Source organism: Mus musculus, chromosome 19, assembly GCF_000001635.26.
Source record: "Mus musculus strain C57BL/6J chromosome 19, GRCm38.p6 C57BL/6J".
NCBI classification, from domain to species: Eukaryota; Metazoa; Chordata; class Mammalia; order Rodentia; family Muridae; genus Mus; species Mus musculus.
In genome coordinates, this window is record NC_000085.6 from 40,537,700 (window position 1) to 40,556,726 (window position 19,027).

The 19,027-nt window shown below is 47.1% G+C and overlaps 1 protein-coding gene across 3 annotated transcripts in view; it reads right to left on the minus strand.

Annotated features, from left to right (window-relative positions):
• Window positions 1–12,557: 12,557 nt before the first annotated feature.
• The window catches only part of Aldh18a1 (aldehyde dehydrogenase 18 family, member A1), a 38,207-nt gene continuing 31,737 nt past the window's right edge, over window positions 12,558–19,027 (minus strand). For all 3 annotated transcript variants that reach the window (NM_153554.2, NM_019698.2, XM_030251003.1), the window contains 3 exons: window positions 16,892–17,078; window positions 15,825–15,920; window positions 12,558–13,630 (listed from right to left, as the gene is read on the minus strand). In NM_153554.2, coding sequence (NP_705782.2) covers window positions 13,449–13,630; window positions 15,825–15,920; window positions 16,892–17,078 — 465 coding nt within the window. In that variant the 3' untranslated portion in view covers window positions 12,558–13,448. The remainder of the gene's footprint in view (window positions 13,631–15,824; window positions 15,921–16,891; window positions 17,079–19,027) is intronic.

The following is a 19,027-nucleotide window of genomic DNA, read 5'->3' on the forward strand; positions in this document are numbered from 1 at the left end:
ACGTTCACCACCATAGCACACGACCTTGGCAATCTTCTTCTATAGGTCTCAGGTTCCACGTCTGTAAAATTTCAACGTTGAGACATTTGCGGAACTCCATATCAAGGCTTCTTTGAAGGGTCCATAAAAGTCAAAATGTCTGGAACAGTCATACTTTTATTTATTTTATGTATATGAATACACCATAGCTGTCTTCAGACACACCAGAAGACAGGCATCAGACCTCATCATGGATGGTTGTGAGCCACCACGTGGTTGCTGGGAATTGAACTCAGGACCTCTGGAAGAGCAGTCAGTGCTCTTAGCCACTGAGCCATCTCTCCAGCCCACAGTCATACTTTTAATGTTTACTATTGTTGTTTTAGGGACATAGGTGTTTTGCTTGTGTCTTAGGGTTTTACTGCTGTGAACAGACCCTATGACCAAGGCAACTCTTATAAGGAAAGCATTCAATTGGGCCTGGCTTACAGATTCAGAGGTTCAGTCCATTATCATCAAGGTGGGAGCAAGGCAGCAACTAGGCAGGCATGGTGCAGGCAGAGCTGAGAGTTCTACATCTTCATCTGAAGGCTGCTAGTGGAAGACTAGCTTGCAGGCAGCTAGGATGGAGGTCTTAAAGCCCATACCCACAGTGACACACCTATTCCAACAAGGCCATACCTCCAAATAGTGCCTGCCACTCCTTGGGGTAAGCATATTCAAACCATGACAGCTTGCATGCATGACTGTGAACCACATGTATGCCTGGTGCCCATGGTAGCCAGAGGAAGACATCAAGTCCCCTGGAAACTGAATGACAGATGATTATGAGCCACCATGTAGGTGCTGGGAATCAAACATGGGTCCTCTGGAAGAACAGCCAGTGTTCTTAACTGCTAAGTCATCTCTCCAGACCCTAAGATAGACTACTTTTAAATCAGCGCAAACCAAACACACTTACCTGGTGATCCAGAAGGTATGGAATGCAAAAGGTAAAACAGCTAGTGAAACAAATTCAATGTATGTGTGAGAGACAAGCCCTGTGTCGTGGTGCACACCTGTAATACCAACACTCAGAAGGACGAAGCGTGAGAGGTTCCCAAGTTGAACTCAGCAAACAGTAGGCTTCAGTTCCAGGTTTCTGTATGGTAACCATCAATGAGCAAATATCCCTTTCTATATCCAAACTGTCCTCCTCTTCACCTGAGACCTCATCCTTTAGGAAATTCCTCTAATGAAGCCTCAATCATTTGAAAACTGACATCAAAATTCTTTTTTGGGGGGCGAGGGGTTTCCAAGACAGGGTTTCTCTGTATAGCCCTGGCTGTCCTGGAACTCACTCTGTAGACCAGGCTGGCCTCGAACTCAGAAATCCGCCTGCCTCTGCCTCCCAAGTGCTGGGATTAAAGGTGTGCGCCACTATGCCCAGCTAACTGACGTCAAAATTTAACAGCTGGAAAAGTGCAGCTATTGACCAATCAGAAGAGAGACATGCTGTCATGAGAGGATGGGGTTTCTGGGACCCTGGCCGTTGTCTCTTTAGTTGTTGGTCATGGAGAAGTCCTGTGTATTCTCATGTGGGCCAGAATGTGGGTAAGGAACTCAGGAGGCTTGGGTGAGCAGATACACAAGTATGCAAAGACTTCATTTAATGAATTTTAAATTTTAGATATCGTGTTTTTCAGTTTGTGACACTTCTTTGATTCTATTTTTATAGATTCCAATCGTCTGATGGAATGTGTGTTTTTTTTTTTGTTTTTTTTTTTTTTTTACCTAATGTGTTTCCTTTATTTTCTTTACTATGTTATAAAATCTTTGTCTGCTAACTCAAATACTTTTGTTTCCATGTTTGCTTTCTTTCTTGGTCATTAGGTAATTTCCCTGCTCTTTGACCAACCAGAGGCAGCAGGTACTGACTGATGGCTCCTTCTGTGTGCTGGCAGATACGGTGAGGGGATGGTCATTACACAGTCAATTGGACCAATTTCCAAGTCACTTGATCCCGGTACGTCTCCAGGTCCTTCCAAAGGTTTACAAAACCCACTTAAGCTCTGGACTGACAGCCTGGCAAGACTCTTGTCTTCTCACTCCTGCAAGTCTGTGGAAGATTCAGTTCTGGTCTTACCAGCTTGAGCTAAGCAAGCCGTTTGGCAGCTTACCCCTGAGTTTGGCAAACATCTTGAGAGGCACAACTGCATTCTGTGATGCAGGCCTCCTCCCTCCATTAAGATTTTGTTTCCTGTAAGCCCATAGGAAATGTATCCTGCTATTTAGAACCCAACCTCTGCTGTTCCATCAGACTTACTAGGGTAACTGCTCCATGGGGCAAACTGTCCACGCGTTCAGAGCACCCGTGGAGTCTACTGATCTGCTGGTCACATGAAGCATCCAACTATGTTCTTTGTCCCAGTGACGACCTCACACAGAACATTCTGTAGCCTTCCTTGCCTGGCACCTGGATTTGGAGGAAACAAAAGAAAACAAAAAAGGGAGGTAGGGGGATAAAACTGTTAGATGTGACAAGTTTGTTCAGAAAGGACTCATTTCTCTCAGAATTTTAGTTCACTAATCCTCATCTCTGTCTGAGCTCTCTGTGCCCTTAAGAATTATGATTTTATTTTTATACCAAACCTAGATTTTATTAGACATTTTAGCACACGCAGAAGAGGAGATTCCATGCAGCTATTTTAATATTTAGCCATAGTAAGGTCATAACTAAATCACAGACCAGTGAGCCTAATAGATAAGTGAACATCTTTTAAAACTGAAGTGGTGGGATAGAGGAAGGAAGTTTGACAAAGCTGCGAGAAAAGTCTGAAAGAAGTTAGCCAAGGACTAGAGGAACAAAGCCCTCATTCTGGAGAGGAGCTCAGTTATATCCAGGGGCTGAGGGTGGGTTCCGAACCCCTGAGATTCCTGTCCACTTGCTTTTCCTGATGTTTGATGACCTGAGCTACACAGTTCCCTTTTACACCTGAGCTGACTTCCTGCCTTTGAGTGTCTGGGTCATCCATTCCGCCTTTGGGCTCGGAGGATACTCCGGTGTCCACATCCTTTTCTTCTTAAGCTATGTGGGGCTGGCTTATGTTACCTGTAACTCAGAGTCTTAACTAAGACTGCTGCTTTATCGACAGACAGGTCTAGTGGGGCCGGCGGAAAGGTACCTTCCTCAGCACGGAGGAAGAGAGAGCATGGCTGGAGATGTATGGAGTCCTCAGCCTTATTAGATAATGAGTCCTCCCAGAAGGAGAAATTGGAGCTTCTGGATTTGGGTCACACAACCCCATGTGGGAGGAGGTTCAGACGTGTCTAAGATGTCATCTGCGTGTCTGCGTAAGCCAAGCTGTTTCTGACTTTAACCAAAGGAGGAAAGTGAGTTCCCCAAATGGCATCCAAAGAGAGGAGGAAAAATGGGAGATTCCTGTGTTTGCGCATTTTACCTACACTCCGGTCTCCAGGCTTGCGGACCAGCCTTGAGTTTACACCAGAGAGTAAACAAGAGAGCTATTTGGACATCACACACCACTTTGCCAGTTTCCGTTTCTCTTCAATTATTTACCGTCTAATTGTCTACAGTGAAACAGAATCTGCAAACAGAATCCAAGATGTGGCCTCCTGAGTGAGCCGAGCGGGAAAGCTGGAGTTGAGTGAAGCAGTTTGTGCTGGCTGGTTTTGTGTCAACTTGACCCAAGGTAGAGTCATCAGAAAGGAGGAACCCTCATTGAGAAAATGCCTTCATGAGATCTGGCCGTAGGCAAGCCTATACGGCATTCTCTTACTTAGTGATTAAAGCGGGAGGGCCAAGACTCCTGTGGGTGGGGCCACCCCTGGGCTGCTGATCCTGGGCTCTATAAGAGAGCAGGTTGAGCAAGTCGTGAGGAGCAAGCCAGTGAGCAGCATCCCCCCATTCCTTCTGTATCAGCTCCTGCCTCCAGGTTCCTTCCTTGTTCCTGACTTTCCTCAGTGATGGACTGTGATGTGGAAGTAGAAGCCTAAGAAACTTTTCCCTCCCCAGTTGCTTTTGGCCATAGAGTTTAATCACAGCAATAGGAACCCCAAGATACAGTTGGAGTGCCTGGTGGAGCTGGCACAGTGCAGAGACAGAGTCTGGGCTAGAACTCTGGTCTAGTCTCCTCTGAGGCCCAGTGTTTCTGTGGGGCTGCTTTGGGCCACAATCTAGACTTTTCCCTCAACTGGCTATTTCTCCAAATGCCCCTAAGTCTAGGTTTCTTCTCTTCAAAGGACAGAATACAAAAGGGCTAGGAGGGAAAGTAAGTCTCTCATTAGAGTGAAAAAAGACCTAACAATATGACTAATTTTATGTTCATTCATGCCCATCACAGGGGAAAAAAAGAAAAAGAAAAACTTTAGTAACCATGAAAACAAGGAACATGTCCTAAAGTAGAAAACTTAGAAAAATAATGATAGAAATATAATCCGCTGTAGTCTGGCTGCTTATGTTGTTACTCTCCTCATTGCTGTGACATAGAACAGACAAAGCAACTTAAGTAAGGAGGAAGCCAAAGCTCACAGTTTGCCAGTGCAGTCCATCGAGGTGGGGAAGTGATGATGGCAGGAGCCCGAGGCAGTTGGTCTCTTTTCATCCAGTCAGAGAGCAGAGAGGAACCAATAATGGCGCTTAACTCTCTGCTTCTTACTCAGTTCACAACACTAATCCAAGGATGGTTCCGCCTACAGTCAGGATGGTTCTCTTGACTCCAGTTATCCGAAACCCCCTCTCTGACGTAGCTAGAGGTTCGTCTTCTAGATGAGTCTACTTCCTGTCAACAATCAATATTATCCACCGCGTTGCTCAATGGGAATTTCTCAGGAACATTTTAATATATTTTCTTTTACTTTTCTATGTATATGATACCATTGAGAATACAATAATTTTTAAAAAATCTTTATTTGTATGGGGGGTGGAGGGCTCATGCTGCATCAAGAATGAAGGAGTCAGAGGTTACTGTGTGGGAGTCAGTTCTCTGCTTCAAACTTGGTTGGCTGGCAAGCTCTTTAACCTGTTGAGCCATCTTGCTGACCTGAGAAGCATTTTATTATTTATAGCCTAGTTTCCCTATTGACATTTTATAATAAGCTTCTCCTCGGTGTCAATAAATGCTTACTCTAGTTTGCTTTCTGTTGCTGTAATAAAACACCACGGCCAAAGCCAAGTTGGAAAGGAAAGGATTTATTTCATCTTAAGACTCCCCGATCACAATCCATCACTGAGGGAAGTCAGGGCAAGAACTGAGCCGGAGACCAGGGAGGAAACACTGCTTGCTGACTTGCTCAGCTATCTTACTTACAGAGCCCAGGCCCATTTATCTAGGATGGGACTGCCCACAATGGGCTGGGCCCTCCCACATCAATCAGTAAGTCTGATAGAGGCAATTGCTCAGTTGGGGTTCCCTTTTCCTAAGTGACTCTAGTTTGTGTCAAGCGGACAAAACGAACCATCAACGATAAAAACAAGACTTTTCTTTTCTTTTTTTTTTTTTTAAAGATTTATTTATTTTATTTTATTATATGTGAGTACACTGTAGCTGTCTTCGGACACTCCAGAAGAGGGCATCAGATCTTGTTACAGATGGTTGTGAGCCACCATGTGGTTGCTGGGATTTGAACTCAGGACCTTTGGAAGAGCAGTTGGTGCTCTTAACTACTGAGCCATCTCACCAGCCCAAAACAAGACTTTTCATGATGAGTTATTTCATTATAAGGAAGAGATACATGATTAGAACTCAGTGGATTCCCCTGGCTTCACTTCACAATGCAGTTTGGGAGCTAGGAAAGATGGTGCTAACAATTCAGTCACAGGCTGACGGTGCAAGTGAAGAACAAACCTGAAAACAGGGCTTTCGTGGTGCCACAGTGACACCCCATCCTGCACCCCACCGGGCAATAATAGCTCCAGAAAAGAGTGAGGAAAAGGGAGTTGAGCAGTTACGGTCTGGGGTGTATGTAAGTGCCTAGGTAAAGGTCACACATGACCCTAGTTGGGCCACTTGCCACTTTTCTATTCATATTCCCTTCCAATTCTTTTTTCTCAGCGTAGGACACCCCCTCCCGCCACCCCTGTTCACATAGCTGCAATCCACAATACAAAAAAAAAATCTAGCTTTTGTTCATTCATGTAAACTCAATCTTTGTGCTTGACTTGTGGTAAGTTTAGGGTCAAGAAAAGGAAATGTGTGTTAACAGAAAAAGATGAGTTATCTACTTGCTACTTAGGATCCTATCTATACCAGCAGGTGCAACTTGAAGCTTGCAAGGAAATTGGTCCGTGCCTTCCAAAATGGTTTTCTGGGTAGAAAATGAAGAAGGAGGCAGACACACCTGCAGGATGGAGAATGTCACCTCTTTTTTCCTCCAGCATCTGGGGGAGGGGACAAGGGTAAGTAAAGGCATGCTATAAAAAGTCACGGAAGCATCCACACCTGCTCGTCATATCAAGTGGCTAGAGACTCCCTAAATCATTAAGACTCAGTTGGCTCCCTCCCAGAGCAGGTGTGGAAGAGTTTCCAGCCCAGCAGCTCCTCTTGCAAAGCTGGAGCAGAAATGAGGATCTGATTACTGAAAGGGGGTCCAGTGAGTAGCTATGCCGACCTCCTTTAGCCATAGGATTAGCCTCAAAGCCAAAGCTTAAGAAACTTCTGGGGAATCCCAGCACTCGGGAGGCAGAGGCAGGCAGATTTCTGAGTTCGAGGCCAGCCTGGTCTACAAAGTGAGTTCCAGGACAGCCAGTACAATACAGAGAAACCCTGTCTCGGAAAACAAACAAACAAACAAACAAATAACAAAACAAACAAACAAAACAAAACAAAAAAACCTTCTGGGGAAGGTCTTCAGCCACGGCCCAGTGAAGCCATGGTCCCTTGTTTAAATCTAGATTCCACAACCATTTGCCATGTGACCTTGAAGTGCCCAGGCAACCTTTCCAATTCTCAGTTTCTATATCTAGGAAAGAAAAATAGTGATTTTTCCTCAGTATCCTAAGATGCCATCTGATACATAGTACCTATGTTCAAAGAATGGCACTACCTGATTTCTTAGGAAGGGATGCTTAAACATTAAGAGCAATGTCCAGGGCTAAGCTGAAATCTATTCCTTAGAAGTATACATTGTAACATTAGGCCAGTGTACCATGTGCTGGACATGATGTTGAGTGCTTCCCCTAGGATCTCAAAAACCTCAGGTATGCATCAGCATTACAAAAGTTTAGAAATGTTACATAGTTTCCATAGGTTAAGCAGCAAAAGCCCATGTCCTCCTTCTGTCTGAGATGCAATTTAGCAATTCCTAGCAGAGCAGGATGGAACTGCGAGAAGTGTTTGGTAGACTGAGGAAAAGCAGACTTGCTCAGGTCCATGGGGCTAGACTGCCCTCTAGTGTTAGAGAGCTCGGATGGCTCAGGGAAAGTAGGACTGGCAGGCTCATCCCCACAGCAAGTCCCAGTGAATCTCCTGACTCTACTTTCTCCATATTGCTGGGTATTCAGGCATATGTAACTACATCTCGGTTTTAAATGTGATTCTGTTCCAAACTCAAGTCTTGATGCTTGCACAGGGAACATTCTTACCAGTGGTGCCATAGGAGTTCCTTCTAAAACCCAATGCTTCCCAGACAATCACCCTTCCCCAACAAAACAGGTGGCCAGCACTTCCAAGGTCCAGGATTCAGTTCTTGGTGAGGGCTTACTTCCTGTCTCAGAGAAGACAGTCTTGTCTTTCTCAGTTTTAGCTGGTCCTTCTGTGCTCTTTGGGCCAGTTTGAAGTATTGAGTATATGAATACCCATAAACTCAGTGATGACTAAAGGTGTGTGTGTGTGTGTGTGTGTGTGTGTGTGTGTGTGTGTGTTGCCTGTCTGACTGACTAGGAGGAGTGTCAAAGATGTACTTAGCTTTCAAATGTTCCCCCACTGTCCACAATGCCTGGGCAGTGTGGATGCCACATAGGAAGAACTGAAGATTTGCAATTGAGCGATAGAAAGAATACCCCCATACCTAGATGGAAAACTCTGCCACTGCGTCAGATCTATTGACTCTGTGATGTTTCGATAAGTTCTGCGATGATGCTGAAGACTCCAAAGCTTGAGGAGACCCAGTTTACAGAGATTTCTAGAGAAACAGGGCTCGAATCCTAATCAAATCATGTCAGACTATACCTCCATGTTGGGAACAAAAAAGGGGGGACCCTGGGGAGGCCCTGGGGGAAGGGAAAAGGGGCCCAACATCTGGCCAGAGTTCCTGTGCTCTGAGCAGGCAGATGCAGGCTTGGGGAGGGGGGCTCCCAGATGCTTTCCACTCAGCCCTGGGTGGGCATCTAAGCCTCTGACCCACTCATCAGGGGGTGGAGAAGGGGCAGCCCCAACCTGGGGACAATGGAGCTACCTTGCTAAACCTGGGTTGTAGGAGAGAGGGATAAGGGAAGAGGTTCCCAACACCGACCAGAGTGTGCAGCGGATCTTGATGGAGCAGAGACTCTCTATGGTTTAAGAGCTTTATTATAGAAATGTAGGGAGAAAGGGAAGAGAGAGAGAGAGAGAGAGAGAGAGAGAGAGAGAGAGAGAGAGAGAGAGAGAGAGAGCTAGAGAGAAAAAGAATAAGAGAGAGGAGAGGAGAAGATAAAGGAGAAAAGACAAAGAGAGGGGAGAGAGAGGAGTAAGAAGTAAGAGAGTGAGGAGTAAGAGTAAGAGAGCAAGGTGGGGGCTGAGCACCCCTTTTATGGTCTTCACTGTTGCTAGGTAACTGGGGAGGAGTATAGCCTGAAGGTCAGAAGCTTGGTCCATTGTCTATATGACTACTGGCCATGCTTCTCTTGTGGGGGCTGTAGGGGGTGGTAACTTAGGCAGAGGCCAGAGTTCCAGGAGCATGAGGGAACACCTACCATGTCATGTAGGTGAATTATGACCATCGGGGTTCAGACCTCAGCTCAACTGGATACCAGCCTGCAATTCTCCATACCTCCGGGCTTCTTCAGTTATATAAACAACTATTTTTCTTTATACTAGTTTGAGTTGCACTTCTTGTTACTTGTACATGGAAATACAAGTGCAAGAGGCTTTTGTTATAACAGAGCACAAAAATCTTACCCCCAAATAAAACAATATCTATCCATCTTAGAGTTATTATTATTGTTGTGATGAGACATCATGACCAAAAGCAAGCTGGGCGAGAAAGGGTTTATTTGGCTTACACTTCCACATCATAGTCTATCACTGAAAGAAGTCAGGGCAGGAACTCAAATGAGGAAGAAATTTAGAGGCAGGAACTGATGTAGAGGCTACAGAGGGATGCTGCATATTGGCTTAATCCTCATGGCTTGCTCAACCTGCTTTCTTACAGACCTGAGTACCACAAGTCCAGGATGGCACCACACATGGTGGGCTGGGCCCTCCCCCATCAATCACTAATTAAGAAAAGGTTCTTAACAGGGTTGCCTGCAGTCCAATCTTATGGAGGCATTTTCGCAATTGAGGCTCCCTACTCTCTGATGGCTCTAGCTTGGGTCAAATTAACAGCAAATTATCCAGCACACAAACTTAGGGGCATCAGAGTAATAATGACAACAAACAGCATCTCATAGTTATATATATATATATATATATATATATATATATATATATGGGGGGGGTTGATTAACAGTTAAAATTTTCAGATGACTAAAACTATACCGAAACTTTGTGTTTTCTCGGGGATGTAAATTCTGCATTTGTTTTACTTTTGTTATTATTTGAGGCGATGACATTTGCACATGCATGTGAGAAAGTTATAGGATAACTGGTAGGAATCAGTCCTCCTCTTCCACTGTGGTTATAGGGATTAGGCTTGCGTGGCTAGCTCTTGGATGCTGAGCCCCCACCCCCCTCTATTCAGTACCACACTGTATCAATCATGTGTAGTATCTGGAAACCTTGTTTCTCACTTTGTTGCCACACTCTCTCCCCTTCAGCCCTCCCAGGATCACCTCCTCTCTTTCAGGCAACAGGCAACAGGCAATATTCCTCTCCCTTTCTCTCAGATTCAAACTAAGATCTCTGTTGCTTCATGCCCTTCTCAGTGATAGCTCCCCACACTGCCCCGGTGCTTAAATGTCTATTCAGACTCTGTGCTCTGTACCTCAGTGTTTACAGAGTGGACCAGTGTGGTCTTCTGGGGGAGCAGCTGCAGACAGGATAGGAAAATCTGGCTCTTGAATGTAGCATCATCAGTAGCAAGACACTTCTGGAGTTTGGGAACAGCATCAAGCTCACGAGGAATGACAGCACAGAACGTGGTCACCTCTCCCTCACAATGCAGTGCCTCTACCTTACCAACTATGTAGCAGGCATAACAACAGTCCCAAGAACAAACAGGCTAAATTTCTTGCTTAGGCCATGCAGTTTCCTAGTGGCAGAGCAGAGACTTGAACCCAGGTATATCATCCAGTCTTCCAATATGAAAAATAAAAAGCCAGTTCAGACTAGTTTAAACCAAAAAACTGAATTGCTGAGTTGAATCTAGGAGCGGACTAGATATGGAGAGAGGGCTCAGTAGTTAAGAGTACTGACTGCTCTTGCGAAGGTCCTGAGTTCAATTCCCAGCAATCACATGGTGGCTCACAAACATCTGTAATGAGATCTGATGCTCTCTTCTGGGGTGTCTGATGACAGCTACAGTGTACTTACATCTCCTTCAGACACAGGTTGGATGGAGCTGGGCTCACTACACAGCCTCTGGCTTCTCCTCTGCTGGATGACCTCCACAAACTCTTCCTACACAGTAGCAGACTGGATACAATCAGCTTTAATCTCCTTGAAATAGACTTTATGGCCCCAGGAGACTAGAGCTTACTTTTCCTAATAACTGCCTAAATATTCTACCAACATGCTATTTGGTCAAATTTAAACCACATGCCCAGCAGTGCTTGGATTACTGAGGCCTGAATCACGTGAGCATCGATTGCAGAATGATGCGGGAGCAGTATCCCGCTTTGAATCACACCAACTGACAAGACAAGGGAGAGACAGATTCATAAAATAAGAGAAGAAGGGCAGCCAAACCGCTTTCCATCCTGTGCTGGTCAACTATCTAATAAGCAATCTCCGAATGGGGGTATGTCCCATAGTGATGCCTTGGGCTGTTAATCACAGAAAATCTACAACCAAGTACAACTACCGTTTGAATAAGACCATGAACTCATGTGCCAGGGACTCTTTCTTTGGCCCCCTTGTGGGAACCGGGAGAGTCAGGGTTGGTTGGTTCTGTGGCATGTATTGTTTAGGAGCTGATGGTGGGAGGCAAGGACCACAGGAGTAGCTTCAGAGTAAGAAGTTCCTCTCCACAGGACAGCCCAGTAAACACTGGGCCACCCACGTAGAGCCACTTTCAAGTCTTTGATTGCCTCCTAGTGCCCTGTAGGTGTTTCTTCACTTTGAGTGGAGAAAGGGAGGGTGCTGGTGGCCTCACCTCTGTGGAAATTGACAGGGCTACGGTTTCTGAATAGGGGCAAAGAGCCCTGTTGGCTGTTCAACCTGCCCTTTCCAGAACATACCCTATCTCTGTCCCATGCTGTAAAAACAAGGCTCTAGGAGATACCAACACCACTGTTAGGGCATACTTTCTTGAAACCTATATATAGCCTTCTGCCCTAAATCAACAGTCACTGCTCTCCAGACTCGCTGGTTTCATTCTTGCCCTGCACCTTGGTTGCATTAACCTGCAGCCTGTAAGCCATACCACCAGTCAATCCCAGAACCCACCTTCCCCAGAGCCCACATGGCAGCCTGTGTTCACAGTGAGCTCCCAAAGGGATCTGCTATTTCAGACTCCTGGGGTATCTGTTGTCTGGTGGGAGCTGCCTGTGGAATCTGTGTTGTCTTTTCAGCTGGATCTTGCTTATTCCCTTTTCAGGCAAGCTATGTCAGAATTCCCCCTTCACCGGGCAAGGCAGGCTGGGTGCCTTGCCAGGCCAGACCATGTAAGGGTCTAGATGAGAGGTAGAGCTGGAGCCAGTCTGGGAACATGATCCACACGACACAGTAATTCTTATGCCTATAAAACCACGCTGAGGATCAGAAGCAGCCTGTCAGTGAACACTTGCTTCTTTTTGGAGGCCTCCAAGAAATAAAAAGTCTTTGAAATGCAGACTGCAGGGTTGTGAAGACTAAGAATAGGGGCTAAAGGAAAGGGATTGAGGGGATTAGAAGTGTTTAGAGACACTTGGCAGGTCAGGAGAGTGAATTGAGTTATAGCCACAGTGAACCAAAGATGTGGGCTGGTGACATGGTGGAGCAGATGCTGGGGAGGACGTGACAGAAACAAATATGTTCATGTCTTGCACAGCCCCAAATCATCATATAAGCAGACTACAAACTCTTGGTGCCCACTGTTCTGTTTTCTTTTCCTCTCAAGACCGGAGTCCCTCCCTGGAAGGTTTCCCTTCGCCATTTCCATTGAAACTGCTCCCCCATGACCGTTCCCACCCACCAAGCCAACTTCCAGGAACATGCTGAGAGCAGGGCAGGAAGGGTCACCAGGGAGGGAGAGTGGAGATGACGGCAAGGACAAATAAGGGAGAAAACGAACTGTGCACATGGGCTTTTATAAGAATTTTATTTCTCAAAAAGGGGGGGGGGGAGAATCTAAAGTATTAAAATAATCTCTAGTCTTTGTCCTGGAGGTCGAGAATAGGATGTCAAAATAATTTGTATAAAAAGGTCAAGCATGATTGTAGATCTTCCTCCCACTTGTAGGAACATCCTGAAATTCATCCCTCCAGCGTGATGCTCAGATTCCAACTACTTTGAAGGTACCATGTGTCCCCAGGCCGGAGACAGACTGCAGATGTCTAGGATGTGCGCCCATAACTTCACAGACACACCAAGGTCATCTCCCCAGTGGATACAGTCAGTCTGTCTCAGTCACCGTTTCCAATGAAAATGTTAAAGGTTTTAAGGAGTTAGCCCTCCTTAAGACGAGCTTTCGTAAAAGAAATGAAATTACATGTCGAGAGGCTGAGAATGGCTGGGCTGGTCCCAGTCAAAACGCCAAGAGACTTTACCTCACTGAGGCGTTCCGGCAGCCAGGACTTTCCATTGTCTCTGATGGTAGATGCGTCCCTTAGGGTCTACCTCTGATGTGAACAGACTGGGAAAAGCCAAGCCTCTCTGTCTCCAACAGCGATTCTCTTCCTAGGACTGGACTGCAGGGCCAGGGAGACAGCCTGGCAGTGGAGCATTTGCCTACCATGTGCAAGGCCCTAGATTCAACCCCAGTTACGGAGACAGACACACCCAAGAAGGCCAAAATGGAGTGTGAACATTAGCTAAGGTTGGAAACGCTGAGGAGAGCCAGAAGCATAGGTGAACTGTCCAGAAGACAGACCCTTCCAAGAAGTGAGGGACGAGATCAGGTTCTCTCTGGAGATCCTGGAGTAGCCTCCATGTGCCAGACGGCGCACAACGGTCCCGACTGCCTGGCACCTCTCAGCTGAAATTTCTCTGGGGAACAGGGAGATTCTCGTGAAGATACTTGAGGCTTCCATGCTCGGAGAAGTCCGAGACCACGTGGTCTTGCCCTCGAAGCAACCACTTTGTAGTTAGCAATCCCTCAAGTCCTACTGGTCCCCGGGCGTGGATTCGAGATGTGCTGATTCCAACTTCAGCTCCTATTAAAAAAAAAAAAAACGAGACAAAAGAAAACAAAACTCACGGAGAAAGCCGAGGCTTTCCCACCCACTGCCCCCTGTTCATCCATGAGCCTGCGATGCATGTCTTCTCTGCTAACTTCTGACCCATCTTCCCTGGGCCGGCTGACGGTCCTCACTTGTGGGTGAGTCCTGTCACTACAGATCAAACTGCAATGCAGTGCCGTGTGTCCCCTCTCTTCCTGGCCTTCACCCAAGTGTATTCTGACAGTCTTAGATCCATCTTCATCAGTTTAATTCAATTGTGGACCCCATTTTAACATCTGGGCATGTCTTGAAGCTTATAACAATGTCTAGCATAAAGTATGGCCCCCTAAGCCTGCCCCCACTGCCCTTTTGAGATTGTCTTACTGTATAGACCAGGTTGGCTTTGAATTTTTGGTCTTCCTGCCTCAGCCTCTTGAGTGGTAGGGTGGCAGGTATGGGCCATTATACCAAAATACTATTTACTCATTTTTAAAAAGATTCATTTATTTTTACTTTGTGTAAACTTTTTTTTAACTATGTGCAACTTGCATGTTTATATGTATACTACATGCATGCTAGTGCCCGTGGAGACCAGAAGAGAAGGTCAGATCCCCGGGAACTGGAGTTAGGGATGTTAGTCATCTGATGTGGCTGCTGGTCCTCTGACGAAGCAGCAAGTGCTTTGAACCTCAGTCCCTGCCAGTTACTGAATACGTGACAAGTTCTTGCTCGTTTCTCTTCCCTCCTGTTCCTGAGGTCAGGGGTTTTCCTGGGTCTGGCTCTGTGTTCTCCACCATATTCAGTGGCCGTTGGGATTCCTCGTGCATTACAACATCCCTGAGTGTGTCCAATGCACCAGGCCTAAGGATGAGGTCGTGAAGAGCAAGCCCCTGCTACTGTGGAGTAGATAGTCACTGGGCCAGGGAACTAAAGGACAGGCCAGCCATTGCTTTTCTACAGTGTTTGAGTTTGAGGGCTGTGAAAGTTAATTTAAGTGAGAGTCCCAATGCGACACAAACAGGCACTCAAATCAATGACTAAGACACCTGTGGTGCATCCATCCCCTTACACCCTCCACACTCGGGGAGAGGGATTTCTCCAGGCAGATCACATGTTGCAGAAAGCCTGGGGGAGGGAGCCTAGGGTACAGCTCAGCAGCACAGCAATGTCACAGGACCTGGGTTGGATCCCTGGCACCAATGCGAAAAGCCCAACACCAAAGACAAAATGCTTCAAGGGATTAAAATTCTCAAGTGTTGCCTGGGCATGGTGGCACAAGCCTTTAGCACTCACGCTTGGGAGGCAGAGGTATGTAGAACTGAGTTTGAGGCCAGCCTGGTCTAAATGTCAAGTTCTAGGATAGCCAGTGCTACAAAGGAAAACCTTGTCTCAAAACAATACAATATAAAACAAAGCAAAATGATAACACATACCTATGCCCTTCAAATATTTACAAACTGTGCCATAATGTCTTACTGGACTCTTGGGTTATGGCCCCCTGGGAAAGCAGGCTGTTCAAATGTTGCTAAGGAGAGCAGGAAGTTTTATAAGTGATGAAAGGACCAGGTGTCTATTCCTAGTAACCACATTTGTTTGTGCTTGTGCCAGTGGTGAACCCAGAGCCTGTACATTCTAAGCCCATGCTCCAGAGTGACACACCCCACCTACACACACACACACACACACACACACACACACACACACACACACTTCTTTCCTGGTTCCTGATGTTGGTGCTTAGGCTCTGTGATGTGTCCTAAGGCACCAATATCAACACCTTCCATCCTATGTTCTGCCTCCTATCTCTGAGGCAACCTGGCTGTGTCACTCGAGAACAGTAGGTCTGCAATGGCCTGCTCTCTGGCGACCATAGCAGCTTGTGAGCCCAGATAAGCTGTGCCAGCCTACATTGTAATGGGGGCGCCCAGGCTTGTACACATTAGATCTGACATTGGCTGTGTGACTCTGGGCAAGTGACTTGTCTCTTGGTTTCCCCATCTATGGAAAAGGAATTAGGTGAAGCTACCATTTTCACAGGTGGGAGGTCTACCAACACAGGTGGTACACGGGGCTGTTGTGTATCTAGGTCACACACGTGGCTGGAGGGAGGTGTCTTTACTTCAGCACAGTCCTTAGAGCCACCACAGTGGGAGAGCCACAGGGGACTCCATTCCCCTGCCTTTCTTACCCAGTCCAAAGCGGTAACCATCAGAGAAGCGAGTACTGGCGTTCCAGAAGACACAGGCGCTGTCCACGTGCTGGAGGAAGAACTCCGCTGTTTTCTCTACAGGGAAAAGAGAAACCAACTGAGGAGGACCCATGGGGAGCACACCCACTTTTGGTCACTCCCTGGTGACAGATCTGGCTGCATGTGTTTTCCTCACATGTTAAACATGCAGGCTTGGGAGCACGCTGAAGGGGAAGATGGCAAACTAGATCCCATGGCCGGGCCGGTGAGGTGAGAGACAGTCAGTTGGAATTGATCTGTAGGTGTTATGTCTCCGTGCTGGGACAGCCTGTCTAGGTCTGACCAAGTCCACAGGCATTAGCTCTGTGTGTGGAGAAAGCCATTTGGCCCCTGAGAATCCTCACCACAATGCCTCATGGTAAGCGGTCAGTTACGATTGCGGCTGCTTGGTGCTATCTATGGTCATAGCTTCAGTAAATTGGCTGTGAATTCCTCAGGGACCATATGGCTTCCTTCAGCAGCAGATCTCAGCGCCAGCCACCCTGGCGTGTATGCTAAATGTTACATGTTGGCGTGTTAAATAAAGCAGTGTGCAGAGTCTGTCCTGCTCTTGACCTCTGGGTGCTGGTTTACTTTAGCTGTAAATTGTTTCTGTTTTTTGTTTTTGGACTCAGGGTCTTGCTATGTAGTCCAGTCAGGCTTTCAACTTGTGGCAATCCTCCTGCCTTAGCTTCCCGAGTTCTGAGATTACAGATGTTTAGACACAATGTCTGGCTTTGAACTACGCGGTAGGGCAGCTGCATAGGTAAAGACGATGCCTCGGAAGCAGAGGAAGTCTTAAAGTGGTGCCAATCATCCCTGCCCCGCTGATGGGGGCCACCAGGATGAACCCACAGATAGATCAGAGAGCACTCAGCAAGCCACCAACAGTCTCCAATGCCAGGACTGTCCCTGGTTAGTCTGGAGTGGGCTTTCCTGTGGGACCGGAGGGGCTGGGAGCAACAGCACCAACTGTAGGTCAGAGCCAAGAAACTGTACACCACATGCCCGAATCACTGCAAACTGACCGTTCTCTGTGACGATGACATCTGTGTGAGAGCTGCCGTACTTATGGATGTGATCAATGGCTTCCTGGACGCTGTCCACCACTTCAATGCACACTTCCAGGTCCCCGTACTCCGTCCGGAGTGACTTCACTTCTGAGGGGCTGAAGGTCAGGTAGGAGGCAAACTTGGGGCCTGCGTGAATTTTTACCTGTCAGAGAGGAAATCCAATACAAAACCCACAAGAATGAGTCAGCAGTTGGGCCTGAGTAACAGCCTGTGCGAGGAGGAGCTGGGTTATGCAGCAGCAGGGCCCTGGCAAGCGACGGCCAGGCTGCTTGTGGGCCTGGAGGGTGTCTTAGCCCTCCTCACACCAGGATGCTCTGCTCAGTGATAGGTCAGGGCTTCCTGGCCACTTTTCCAGCAACAGGACCTTGAGCAAGCTGGGGCAGGACTGACAGGAAAGGCCTTTGAATGGTGAATGTCTGGGCGCACAAGCCTCTGGCTTCTGGCTTTTTAACTAAAGGAACATTTGACCATAAACTCTCACTCTCTATAAAGTGGAACCCGCGCTGGTTTCATGAGAAAGCACCATAGATGTATCTTTACTTCTTACATCCCACGGAAGCCCTGGCTTGGTGCTCCAGGCTAAGTGCTTCCAATTAGTTACCTGGATGATGTTGGCCTGCCATGCCCGCTCACGCCCTCATACCGATCCTATTCCCAGTTAGAGCCATGTAAGGATCCTGGGCTGGCCCCTGAGGGACTTGATCGCAGTCCAACTCCACAGAGGCCTCGTTCTCTGCGTCTGCACAGGACTAGCTAGGTTCATGCCTTGATTCCTTCAGGTCTTGGTTCCAGCTATGACAAGCTCTGTCTTGCCTGGTGGCTGGAGGGACTAATGTGACTATGTTGGGCACTCCACTTTCTCCAGGATTGGGGGACCCAATCTGTGATCAGACCACCCTGAGGGCTTAGTTCCTACACACGAAGGCGCTTCCTGCAGTCTGCGCATTGCCTTATCTTGGTTTGAAGCCTGCCAAGGTAGTCCTCCCTCTGACACTTGGGGATGCCAAGGGTTTGCCTTCATTAGGATGAGGGGGCTCAGTTCTAGCCAAGGACACCTTTCCTCCTGTGCAGTGCAGGTAACTGTGAGTTTTGGCATCTATAGGCAGCCAACAGACTACCTACTCAATGGGCCACTAGTTTACCAACTTGAGCTTGGACAGTTGTGTGTTGTGACTCCCTTTTATTCTGTGGGGTGCACTTTCACTTTCAAAACAATGACTTTAGGCACTGGGTAGTTCTCACTGTTAACCTGACTGGGGATTAGTGAAGCACACCTCTGCACGTATCAATGACCAGGTCAAATAAGGGTGTCTGTTTCCAAAGATGGACCAGTCCCTTGGCAGCTCTGTGGTAGGATGGCTTACTGGGAGGGGGGTAAAAGGTAGAAGATGAGCCTTCTCAAGGAAGGAGACCACCGGAGAGATGTCCTGGAAGACTATATTTCCCCTTCTCTGCTTTCCAGCTACCATGAGGTGAGTTGCTCCCCACCATGAGGGAACGAACCCTCTGACACAGTAAACCAAGTTAACAAGTTAGGGACGGCACCAGGCTACGGAAAACTACAGGGAGTGGCTGATTTGTTGGTTCTCGGGTTACCTAGCTGCAGCCTTGAGGAGACGCTGGGCTCCACTAGGGAGTCACATTTCCACTGGCAGCCTCTACTCAGTTCTGTGCTCGCACACAGAGATTCTAGGGATTTTTCTGTTCTTCTGAGGATTTATATGGTCCTTCCTGTAGCTGTGTTTAAGTACAGTCTTTTATGTGGCTTTTTCTGGGCATTTTGTTTGGCTATAATGCCACCGAAAACTAATGCAGCTCTTCACTGGGGCCATACTGTATTGATAAGCATCTTTCCCTTCCGGCAAAAGGATGCCATGCCAGGGTCTTAGCTAATGAGGTCAGCAGGCTCACACCTGCTATCAAAGCTGGAAATGCAGTCATGCAGGACCTTTAACAGATTGTCCATTTGGCCATGACACCTTCCAGTCATTTGCAACTGTGAATTTAGCACAGCATAAACCTGTCTGTACCTCAAACTTACCGAATATATTTGCATACAACCTCGATAGCAGGTTATGAATGAAACCCAAA